The sequence below is a fragment of the Saprolegnia parasitica genome (assembly GCF_000151545.1).
Source record: "Saprolegnia parasitica CBS 223.65 unplaced genomic scaffold supercont2.61, whole genome shotgun sequence".
NCBI lineage: Eukaryota > Oomycota > Saprolegniomycetes > Saprolegniales > Saprolegniaceae > Saprolegnia > Saprolegnia parasitica.
Genome location: NW_012156455.1, coordinates 179,655 through 190,578, shown reverse-complemented (window position 1 = coordinate 190,578; position 10,924 = coordinate 179,655). Strand labels below are relative to the sequence as shown.

The following is a 10,924-nucleotide window of genomic DNA, read 5'->3' as shown; positions in this document are numbered from 1 at the left end:
GATGGAGAGCCGCTTCCCGTCTTTCGTGAAGATGCGCGACGCGACTTGACGCCTTCATCGCGTGATCGATGGCATGCTCGAAACAATATTGCTTGAGCTCGTCCGGCACAATGTCGGCCTTCGCGTTGATGGCCAGCGTAAAACCTTGCGACGCCGACACTGCACTGGGCGTCTTGACCGTGGTGCGGTTGCCGACGGTGTCCACCAGGCAGTCCGGCGTCGCGAATGTCCGAGGCTGCGCCAGACGTAACTAGCCATGGCATCATCGCACATGAATGACACTCCTGCTACGGTAGGGATGCGTGGGCCTGCCATCGCTCGACACGATCCCGCTTTTGGTCGATATCTGCACTGTATACACCCTCAAGGGCCTGATTTACTGATGTCATTGGTAGAGGGCTCGAACTCGCGTGGCTTGATCACGAACTCGAACCAAGTCGACCATTGTCACCTGCATACGAGCGGTAACCAAATACTCCTCTCATTCAGGTGACTGACGTCACACATCGAAGAAATTCCGAACGAAGCCAATCAAAAAATTCTACTTGAAGTCTTTTAGACGCTTCCATGTTGTACGGTCTACTAATCGAGATGCAAAGGCGGTAGTTGCCGTTGCAAATGGCTAAATGGCCAGCCTCTAAGCTCGTGGCATCATGCAGCACTAGCAGACATGGGTCTACCTACTACTGCCAAAGGGTTTTCTTTCTCGTTTCGTGTGCAACATCTTTTTTAACATGCAGTTTTCTTCATTTTGTTTACTCTTGACCGACAGGCTCGACGACGGGGACAGGCGGATCGTTGGGCGTCGGCGTCGCGAGCGGGCGCCACGACGGCAAGAGCGACACGAGGAGGCCCATGAGAAAGATCTGAAGGTCTTTCCACCAGCCGCCTTCGGCTGGGATCGTCAAAAACGGGGTTGTCGGCGCCAGATTCTCCACCGGCGGAACCTCAAAATCGTTGTTGTCGTTGGCCGCATTCGGGATCGGCGTCGGCGCTTCCGGGTGGTTGCCTTGGATCATGTCGTAGATCTTGTTGAGGATGCCCGTGAGGTAGAGGTAGATCACGCTGGAGATGCCAATGAGCAAGTACAGCCGGGGCAGCGGGAGGTCCTGCCCGATGATGTACATCATGACGGCCATTTTGACGGCGAGCTTCAAGTCGAGCAGCATAAGGACGGCGCGGATGGCGGCGAACCGACGGCGGGGCATCGGCGCTTCGGCGGCCGGAACGTCGTCGCGGTACACAGTGAACGTCCGCGTCGTGAATGACGAGATGTTTGTGAGCGGTGACGTAGACGTCGATGGCTGGTGCGCGCCGTAGATCTGCTGGCACTCTTGCAGGTGTCGGAGAAACTGGATTTGCATCAAAAGCAGCGTCTCCTGCTGCGCGAGATAATGCTGGAGCTGGAGGGTCTGAAGCCCTGGCATCGCTGGGAAGCACGGCCATGGCGACGGCGTCTCGGCCGACGTTGGAGGGAACGGAAACATGGAAGGCAGCGGCATGGACGGCGCGGCGCCGATGTGGGGCACGGCACCGGGAGGCATCTGTGGTAACGGAAATGTGAATGGCGACGTCGCCGTCGACGCAGTGGGCGCGACCATCGTGGGCGGCGCAACGGGCATCGGGGCTGCTGGTACAGCAGCGGGGCTCGACGCGACGGGTGCTGCTGCCGACGTCGGCGGGCTTCGCGTCGGCGCCGGCTTCTCGGGGTTGCTCACGAGCAAGTGGAACGTGTACACTTCATTCGGCTCCATCTACATCCATGCATGCGTGAGATCCAAGGCGGTCGCGAGGCGGCGACGACGTACGCGCTTGAGCACTTGCGCGAGCGTCTGCACGTTTTCGCAAATCTTGCCGCCAAAGATGAGCCGCTGGTGCTTGGGCTCTGCGTCCATGCGCTCCTGGAGCGCTTCCTTGAGCGCCAGGATCGAGCTCGAGCACTCCATCTCGAGGGCCACCGTCAGGTTGCGCTCGTAGACGTTCTTGACCGCGATCTTGACCATCATGTCCTCGTCGCTGCTCATGTTGCCGACCTGAGCCGAAATATCTGAATTCACCGGAAACGAGCCAATACAAAAAGGCTTATTATAGAATGACCCCGCTTTAGTGACTTTATTTCATTTTGTGAGCATATAAAGACCATTGTCTACCTCTGTATAGGAGCATCATGGAGAGAAACGATGGCCGCGCTATATTTGGCCCATCGTATGACGTGGCAACCGGATAGGTGACTGTCTTCCGGTAAAACCCGTAGCATATCATTTTACGGGAGAATTGATATAGATGCATTCCTAGAGGTCTCGCCGAATTTTTCGGCGCGAAAAGTTGGCGTGGACATGGTTCAACTTCAGTCAGAGGCGCTTCCTAAGCGCGCAGCCGAGCACTGGCGTGCCGCCGCGTTTCAATGGTCGACGAGACGATACGAAGGAACACCATTCTGGCAGCGGCGTTCGAATTCCCGGAGCGGATCAAATTGATTTCAAATTTTCCGGCGCTACGAGTGCAATTGGTGGAGGACAATCGTGGGCGAGCCTAGCTCGACAAGACAAAAGGCAAACTGTAGTAGTGGCAGGTGGACATATTGAGCATTGGGTGTCGTGCTCGAGTCAAGTCTGTTCCAATTCTCGCATGGAGCATGAGACGCTTGAGCGATCGACTACTCGAGTTGATGCATCGCATCCCTGGCGTCATTGAACTAGCAATCACCGACTTCACTGACCACAAGCCGCCAACAACACGCTGGTGGTGGTAGCATGTGCAGTGCGTTTGCTGCGGCTAACGTTCCAGGCTCAAACCACATGGACGACGAAGGTTGTTTGGCGACGATGCAACATCGCGTACTCGGAGTACAAGCAGCCACGACCCATCCTGGCGTCGATTCAAAAGGTCGGAGCAAATCTCGTCATGAGGAGAAGGCGACGCCAACGAAGCGGCAGCTGGGTGCGTGCGTCTATGAGCGACCTGGGCTGCGATGTTTCCCAAAGCATCGAACGAGTAGCAGAACATGGAAGCGACGCCATGGGTAGGGAGGAGGGTCGGCAGGCGCGGTAGAGGTACATGTACCAAGCGAGTGGCTGAACCGCTGTCGTCTCACCTATCGCAGGGATTTGCATGTGCGATGGGAAGCCAACGGCACTGTTGAGCACATAAAAACCATTTAGGGGCGTGGGCGACGCTACTCCAAGCATGGTCGGCAGCTACTTTTTCTCTTTGACCTGATTAGCTGCGGGAGGCAACTATAGTATACTGAGGAGGACGCGGTGGGGAGCCGCGAGGACCCTCACACAGTTGGTGGTGGCATGGACACGACGTGGCATGCCGAGACGACGAGTATCTTGGCGCGTTGAACCATAGTACACGCCGGTTATCGCGGCGGCAATTGCACCCGATGGGACATGCCACACGCGTCAGTGAACCAGACGAGTTGCATTGCTTGAAGAGGATTTACACCGTACATTTCGTCCCAATACTTGAACCCATCCCTCCCGACAGTGTGTGCCACCCACATACCAATGGCGACTGCGTGACTGCGCGAGATCGACGGTCCGACGTCGAGGTGCGCCATGACCGCTGTATCGCGAGCCTTTGTTCTAGTCCTCTCTCGCATGGCCACTCGCTTGCGTGCACATACGTGGCGCAATCCGCGGCGAGGAAAGATTCGTGAAACGGCCCCGCTGATTTTTGGGTGCGTTTTCAAACCCAAAGTGCTACATCAAAGGCTAAAATCGTCATAAAAATAGTGCCGTGAGACCACAAAATTGATAAAAATATACTTCACATGAATTTAAAATAAGACGTATTTTATCCTGTGGCATACCGTTTCAGAGTCAAATAATTCATGCCGCATAATAATACATGAATTGTATAAAAATAATGGTATTAAAACGCGATCCTAGAGCCGAATAATAAAAACGCGTTTGGACGCTCAACGGCTTGTATGCGCCGTCTGCAATAAAATACGCGCACACCTTATCTATACTCATGCCAAGTATAAACGCGATGGTGGCATTATATTTTGCGTCCCACCTCAAACACAATCAGTTTCGAATTTCCATCCTCGAGCAGAAGCGGCCGAGATACGATCATTTCGACCCAGTTCTTAGTTGGCTGCATGACGAGTACGGTACCAAACGAACCGGAGCATGGAGCTCATCGCGGACCGTAGACTTTATGTGCTACGATATCCAGACGCCGTCGAGCTCGGATGCGTCCTGGTCCCGCAACAGCACCGTGCTCGTGTGCCCACCAGCGTCGCGACACCCCACCTGTATGTACCCTTCGGGTGTCGTGGCAGCTTTGAAGGCTCATGAATTTCTACTTGACTTGTAGGTCGCACCTGCCACAAGCGGTACGTGCCGCCTTGGTTGCCATCGCGACGCTTATGCGATGCCTGTAGGATTGACACGGTGCGCATTGGCATCATTTACACGCACATGGACGGCTACATTTTGATGCGCTGGTACCACGTGGGCTGCATCGCACCGCCGGACGACCTCATGGCCCATGACATTGAAGGTCTCGGCGAGCGCGCCATGCGCCCGTATCGCGCGTGCATCTTTGAGTGGCTCGGTCGCAAGACGACCAAGCCTCGCAAGCTACCACCAAGCTTGCTGCTGGGTTACCCTAAACCTCCGCTTGCGCCACCCGCCCATCGACCTCTTCCGATGAAATCGCCTCGCCACCATCCGTCGACGCGACGCTCGATCCTCGAATCTTATTTGCACGACAAGGGCCATCTTCAGCCGTCGTTGGTGCCGCCGTGTCTCTAAGTCGTCTCTCGCCTTCCTATTACAAGCCCGCTTCTCACTCTACCGCTGGAGAACTATCTATTAATTTAAATTCAAATATAACGTTATACCAGCAATTGGTCGTTTACAAGCACTATTCGAGTCCTGTGCGACCATGTACTACTACTAGTACTTCAGTCGAAGACACACAACGCAATGTACGAGTAAGCATAAACATCCTACACTTTGACGGAAATGCTAGGTCGCTCTGGAAGGGTTCCAAAATGAGCGAATGCTACTCCCTTCTGGTGGCGTGGTCTTTTCGAGAAGGCTGTGGTGACGCTCACGACGGTGCGGTTGAGCAAGCGGCTACAACTCGGCGGAACTTCACCCCACCTCTATGCAAGACGGTCGTTTATATTCCTGCGAATGCCACTTGAATATGCAGAACGGCGCCATAACGTCTCTGTCCTGCTGCGGATCGGGTGCCAAACTACTAGTTGTACCCGGGCGACCATGTCCCACCTGCAGTGCACTGGGGCTCGTCGCTGACGACGTTCCGGCGCTACAGCACAAAACCACGCATCTCCTAAAGTAGCCACGCAATGGCTCGCAGATGCACAGACGGTGGAGATGTGGCTCGCAACGCTTCGAGACTTTACGCGGTCTTTATCGATTCAATGCGTCACGGGCTTCATCGGCTCTGCGCGCGCATTGTCGCCTTGCGTTTGCTGCTTGATGTTGGGCTCGACTTCCCCGATCAAGGCGCTACAGCAAGAATGCGCCATCGGTGGTGCCCGAGAACGAAGATCGCGTACATGTTGTCGCCACGCACAATATATAAGCCCAAGTCGACCACTTGCACGTCGGCCTTGGCGGAATAAATACGCTCGAAGCTGTCGTCGAGCACGATGTTGATGCACTGGTCGTAGCCCTTGAGCGTGCCCTACCCATCTCGGCGTGAGCTAGCGAGCTCTCTTCTCGCGACGCCTACCACAAAGTTGCGCCCGTCGTTCGTCGTCACGGAGACCATGTCTACATAAGAAGAGGCCATGAGGCTGCGCACCGCGTCGTCATGACGTACGGTCCACCATCTCTTGCAGGTACGACGCCATCTCGCTTGATCGTCGCCAAGAAAATCCAACACCACAAACCGGCAAAAAATACATCCGGATACAAGTCCGGATAATGTGGTTCGATCCGGACATCCGGATAATGGACACCGCGAGAAAGAAAGCGATGGCGTCGTTGCGTCACCGATCGCGTCGGGACGAGGCTTGCGATGTCTATGCCCGCGATTCAGTGCACTGACTGCGATGTAAATTAAGGCTCTTTTCGTACGCAGTGGGGCCGTACAAGGTATTTTCATCGCCTCGAGACCCTCCCACGCGTGCCCGGGCGATGAGATATAAGCCGTGCAGGCGTGAGGAGAATGGAGATGGCTCCTTGGCGCATCGCAATGAAGTGGACACGCCGCCTGGCTTTTTCCGTCAAAACATTGAGGATCGAGTCCGAATTTTACGTCTATTTCGGACTATTCCTGGTCTAAAAATACTCGCTGTTCCGATGCAATGGTTTGATATGAGCATTTGTATGTAAAGCGGTCCATTGCATCGAGATCAAAGGGTGGTGAGTAACAGTCGGATTTTTGGACGCCGAATAGGCCGTTTGAGTCGCAAAGAACGCCAATGCAGCGGGAGCCGAGAAAGCGCCGGGCCAAGGAGCCGCTCGCCGAGCCCAAGGCGCGCAAGACCGCGACCACCAAGAAGAATGCAACTTCAAAGAAGACGGCTGCCAATGCAGCCTCCGGCGTGGGCGAAGACGTGCTTGCCCTCATCATTATCGAGCTCAAGAAATGGCGCCTCTTCGATCCGAGCAGCCTCTGCGCGCTCGCGTTTACGAGCAAGCGCATCCGCGCCGGGCTCCCGTTCCACGACATTGTGCGCGAGGCTACCGTACCGCGCTTGATAGAGCGCCGCCGATGTGCGCTGCGCCAAGCGTATCTCAACAAGCACTACTTTGGCGTCGCCGACGACGGCGGAGTGTGGTGGAAGAACGCAGAGTACGACCGCGAAGCCGCGGCCCTCGAAGCCACGCCGTGCACGGATGCGGACGTGCTGGCGTACTGCCAGCTCTCGACGCCGGACTGGCTGCACGCGTTCCAGAACATGCACAGCCGGTACCAGCTCACGTACCTGGGCGACCGGCACCAGCTCCTCGTCTCGTACATGTGCACATTTGAGATGCTCATTTCCCATTTGCGGCGCCACCTCTTCTTTGACCGGACGCCCAAGCTCTCGATCAACGGCACGATGCCCCGCAAGGACGCGATCGTCGCGCAAGTGCTCAAGCAGCAGCGCGATGGCACCATCTCGATCGTGTGCCCCGACTTTGGCCACCCGCACATGTTTGATTTGCACTTGACCAAGGCGCCGATGACGCTCATGCCCGGCGAAGACGCCGTCATTGAGCGCCACTTGCCCATTGCGCACCCGCCGGCGCACGTCAACACCGAGACGTCGTCGGTCGAGGCGTGGTTTCCATACCTCTCCAAGTTTATCTCCAACGGCGGCCAAGTGAGCATTGGCCGGCAGGCGCACCACCACATGATGGTGCTCTCAGGCGAACGCATCGTGCACCGCCATTTCAAGCACATGGGTTCGCTCCAGCGCTACTTGGAGTCGGCAGACCAGCACTGCCGGCGGTACTTTGAGTCGGCCGAAGACGAGTACGACCCGTACGCGGACGAGGATGAGGACGACGAGGACGCGGACGACGAGGAAACGGCGACGACCGACGGCGTGCCGTCCTACAACGACGGCGTCTCGCCCTCGATCCCCGACACGGAGAGCGAGTGCATGGTCGACGGTTCGCGCAGCTTCAACGCCGATGTGGTGTTTCCGCATTTAAGCAAGTACATCTCGGCAAAAGGGTGGCAGTCGATCGAGCTCAACGTCTTTGGCTCTCGCTACGCTACCGTACACAAGGGTGTCCAGTCCAACTCGATCATGGCGATCGCGATCACGCACCCGCCGTCAACGTCGCTCGATCATATGCTCACCGAACTCAATGCGTGCGTGGCACCAGGACCGCTCAAGGCCCGCACGGACGCGATCAAGAAGCGCAAGCAGCAGCAAGAGCTCATTCCGGCGCACCTCAAGTACCGGCGGTTCCTCTTCTATATGAAGCACGCGCAGATTCTGCAGCAAGGCCAAGTTTTTCGATCTCGGCCCGGCACAACATGTATGTCAACGCGATGGTCGGCGACGACATCTTTGCGCCGTCGAGTCCCAACTCGATCGTCGTGCAGTTTGAGCTCAGTTCCCCCAAGTCGATCAGTACGAAAACTCGCAGGTCGTCTCGCTCGGGCTCGTCGAGCCGAGCGAGTACCCCAAGACGCGCGTCTCGGCGCGCTTTGTGGACACGAACCTGGACTTCCCCGTGCTCTGCTGGCGCAACGGCCTCGAGTTCTTGGTCGGGCGTGAGACCATGTACCCGACCAACGACGACGGGTATGCATGCGATGCGACGAAGGTTCTCTCGTGACGGCTGCTGCAATGTAGGCACCGCAATTTTATGCTGCGCTACGAGAAAAGCCCGTTCAAGAGCGGCGACACGGTCTCGCTCCTCTTCAACCGCCAAGAAGGCACGGTGCAGTTTGCCCACAACCAGCAGCTCCAGCCCTTTTACTTTACAGGTCGAGAGGATCGCAACGATGCGTGGACGATGGCTCATGCGCCAATGCGTAGGCGTCAAGTGCAACAACTTTTACGAGACGGGGCTCATGGTGTTTGTGACGCTCGAGCGACCGAACGTCCAAGTGCGCAGCCTCGACGCGCCCAACATGAAGTTTCTCCCGCCCACCGGCCAACGCGTCTACTACAACTTTGACCAATACGACTTTTAAGCTGGCCACGCCCGCGCACGGCGTGGGCCTATATTATTCCAAGCTTGTTCCTCTGCGTCTGTGTCTTCATGGTGCTTGATATGCGATGCTGGTCATGGGCGATGTCGCCGTCTGTCTGTCCGAGAGCGCGCGCTTGATCCGTAATGGCGTGGCCCAATGCATGCTCATTTTCGTCGGGCTGCCTGTACAGCGTGTACTAGTACCTGCTCTGTCCACATCCTGTTGCCCATGGCGACAAGCTCTGTCCATCGGCCACGAAGTGTGCTGGCCTGCCAGACCAGAGCTTGGTCACGTCCTGTCGCTCGAAGATCGCAAAACGAGCGGTGGGGGTTATCCGGATACGCCGGATAAACCGACTTGGGCGTGGGATTGTGAAAAAACCCAAGGAGGACCTGCTCACTCTTCTTGGTGAATGACGACGCGTCCGGCCGTCTCCAGCCCATCCCCGACCAAGACCCGCAAGCTGAACATGTACGTGAGCCGCCAGCCATCGGAGCGCGACTGGGACCTGCACCGCCTCCTCCTGCGCCCTTCGCCCTTTGGCAACGAGACCAACGAGGCCATGGGCATGGGCGAGTTCGTCCCGGGGACCGCGACTGTGGACTTTCTAAAGACCGAGGCCAAGGTGCTCGTGCTCGGTGCCGGCGGCCTTGGCTGCGAGATCCTCAAGGACCTCGCGTTCTCGGGCTTCAAGAACATCCACGTCGTCGACATGGACACGATCGACATCTCGAACCTCAACCGCCAATTCCTCTTCCGCCGGGCCGATGTCGGGCAACCCAAGGCGCTGGTGGCCGCCAAGTTTATCATGCAGCGCGTCAAGGGCGTGACGGTACGACATTCGTGCAGCGCCTTGTGCATGGAAACTCATGGAGCTTGCAGGTCACGCCCCACCACTGCGATCTCCGCACGTTTGACGGTGATTTCTACAGCGACTTTCGCCTCGTCATCTCGGGCCTCGACAACATTGACGCCCGACGCTTCGTCAACTCGGTGCTCGTCTCGCTCGTCGAGATGGACGAGGACGGCGACATTGACCCGAGGTACGCGGGTTGCAGTCGCCTATCGATGGGTGCTGAACCCTTCATTATAGCACGATCATTCCGTTCATTGACGGCGGTACCGAAGGCTTCAAGGGCCAAGCGCGCGTGATCCTTCCGCGCATCACGTCGTGCTTTGAGTGCTCGCTCGACGCATTCCCGCCGCCGACGTCGTTCCCGATGTGCACGATCGCCGAGACGCCGCGCCAGCCTGCGCACTGCGTCGCGTACGCGTCGGTCATCCTCTGGGAGAAGGAGTTTCCGGACACCAAGATGGACACGGACTCGCCCGAGCACATGCAGTGGGTCTACCAGCGGGCGCTCGAGCGCGCCGAAAAATACGACATCCCGGGCGTCACGTACGCCTTGACGCTGGGCGTCGTCAAGAACATCATCCCTGCCGTCGCGTCGACCAACGCGGTACGATGCAGCCAATGCGTATGGAGCAGGATGGTCATATTATATCTGTGTAGGTGATCTCGGCCATGTGTGTCAACGAAGCGCTGAAGGCCATGAGCTACTGCAGCCAGACGATGCACAACTACCACATGCACATGGGTGCGACGGGTATCTACAGCCACACGTTTGAATACGAGAAGAAGCGCTTCTGCGGCGTGTGTGCGACGGAGAGCCATGTGTTGCGCGTGCACCCCGACACGCTTCTCAAGGATGTGATCGCGACCGTACGTCATCTTGAGCCCGTTGGATCTTATTTGAATCGATGGCAGGTGTCGGAGACGTATCGCCTCAAGAGCCCGGCGCTCGTCGCTGAAAAGAAGAGCCTCTTTATGCCCAAGCCACCGTCGCTCTACGAGGCGACCAAGGCCAACCTGGATGTGCCGATCAAGGATCTCGTCGAGGATGGCAAGCACGTGACGATCACGGACCCGGTCTTTGTGGGCGACATCTCGCTGAACCTCCGCATCCAGTTCGAATTGGATGCCTAAGCGAGTTAACGTCAAGACGCCCAAGATGTCGGAGAGATCCGTTTTTGATGGCATTGAAGCAGAGTAGGAACTGCGTGCAAAGCGGCGTGGAAGAGTGACTCAGAGTGGCACGCTGGGAGGATTCTCCCTCCTCCCTGGACGCGGCTCGTCCGTCTGCACCATGGCAACGCGCTAGTAAAACCTTGGCAACGCTCGTATGGATCGTAAACACCCAGTGCCATGATCGTGTCGTATACTTGCAGTTTGTATGTCGGAGAGGAACATCCACGGGGCCAAGGGGTCAGCAGCGACCTCTGCCTGTCC

At 57.1% G+C, this 10,924-nt stretch overlaps 5 protein-coding genes across 5 annotated transcripts; 3 read left to right on the top strand and 2 right to left on the bottom strand.

Annotated features, from left to right (window-relative positions):
* Window positions 1–755: 755 nt before the first annotated feature.
* Window positions 756–2,024, bottom strand: SPRG_11300 (hypothetical protein; the record flags this gene model as incomplete). The annotated part of the gene is made up of 2 exons (XM_012350111.1): window positions 756–1,754; window positions 1,809–2,024. The coding sequence occupies 2 exons, from the start codon at window positions 2,022–2,024 to the stop codon at window positions 756–758; spliced, it is 1,215 nt and encodes a 404-aa protein (XP_012205501.1).
* A 2,087-nt stretch (window positions 2,025–4,111) lies between these two features.
* On the top strand, window positions 4,112–4,856 carry SPRG_11299 (hypothetical protein; the record flags this gene model as incomplete). Its single annotated transcript, XM_012350110.1, has 4 exons — window positions 4,112–4,118; window positions 4,166–4,267; window positions 4,330–4,348; window positions 4,397–4,856. 4 exons carry the CDS (start codon window positions 4,112–4,114, stop codon window positions 4,767–4,769), a joined length of 501 nt encoding a protein of 166 aa, XP_012205500.1. The 3' UTR covers window positions 4,770–4,856.
* A 501-nt stretch (window positions 4,857–5,357) lies between these two features.
* SPRG_11298 (hypothetical protein) lies at window positions 5,358–5,868 on the bottom strand. The gene is made up of 4 exons (XM_012350109.1): window positions 5,812–5,868; window positions 5,722–5,762; window positions 5,546–5,673; window positions 5,358–5,495 (listed from the first exon to the last, which is right to left on the bottom strand). The coding sequence occupies exons 1-4, from the start codon at window positions 5,840–5,842 to the stop codon at window positions 5,405–5,407; spliced, it is 291 nt and encodes a 96-aa protein (XP_012205499.1). The 5' UTR covers window positions 5,843–5,868; the 3' UTR covers window positions 5,358–5,404.
* Window positions 5,869–6,387: 519 nt separating this feature from the next.
* SPRG_11297 (hypothetical protein) lies at window positions 6,388–8,691 on the top strand. The gene is made up of 3 exons (XM_012350108.1): window positions 6,388–8,239; window positions 8,291–8,424; window positions 8,477–8,691. Exon 1 carries the CDS (start codon window positions 6,416–6,418, stop codon window positions 8,210–8,212), a length of 1,797 nt encoding a protein of 598 aa, XP_012205498.1. The 5' UTR covers window positions 6,388–6,415; the 3' UTR covers window positions 8,213–8,239; window positions 8,291–8,424; window positions 8,477–8,691.
* Window positions 8,692–9,015: 324 nt separating this feature from the next.
* Window positions 9,016–10,754, top strand: SPRG_11296 (hypothetical protein). Its single transcript, XM_012350107.1, has 5 exons — window positions 9,016–9,466; window positions 9,517–9,677; window positions 9,728–10,094; window positions 10,148–10,357; window positions 10,403–10,754. The coding sequence occupies exons 1-5, from the start codon at window positions 9,047–9,049 to the stop codon at window positions 10,619–10,621; spliced, it is 1,377 nt and encodes a 458-aa protein (XP_012205497.1). The 5' UTR covers window positions 9,016–9,046; the 3' UTR covers window positions 10,622–10,754.
* The last annotated feature ends 170 nt before the right edge of the window (window positions 10,755–10,924 follow it).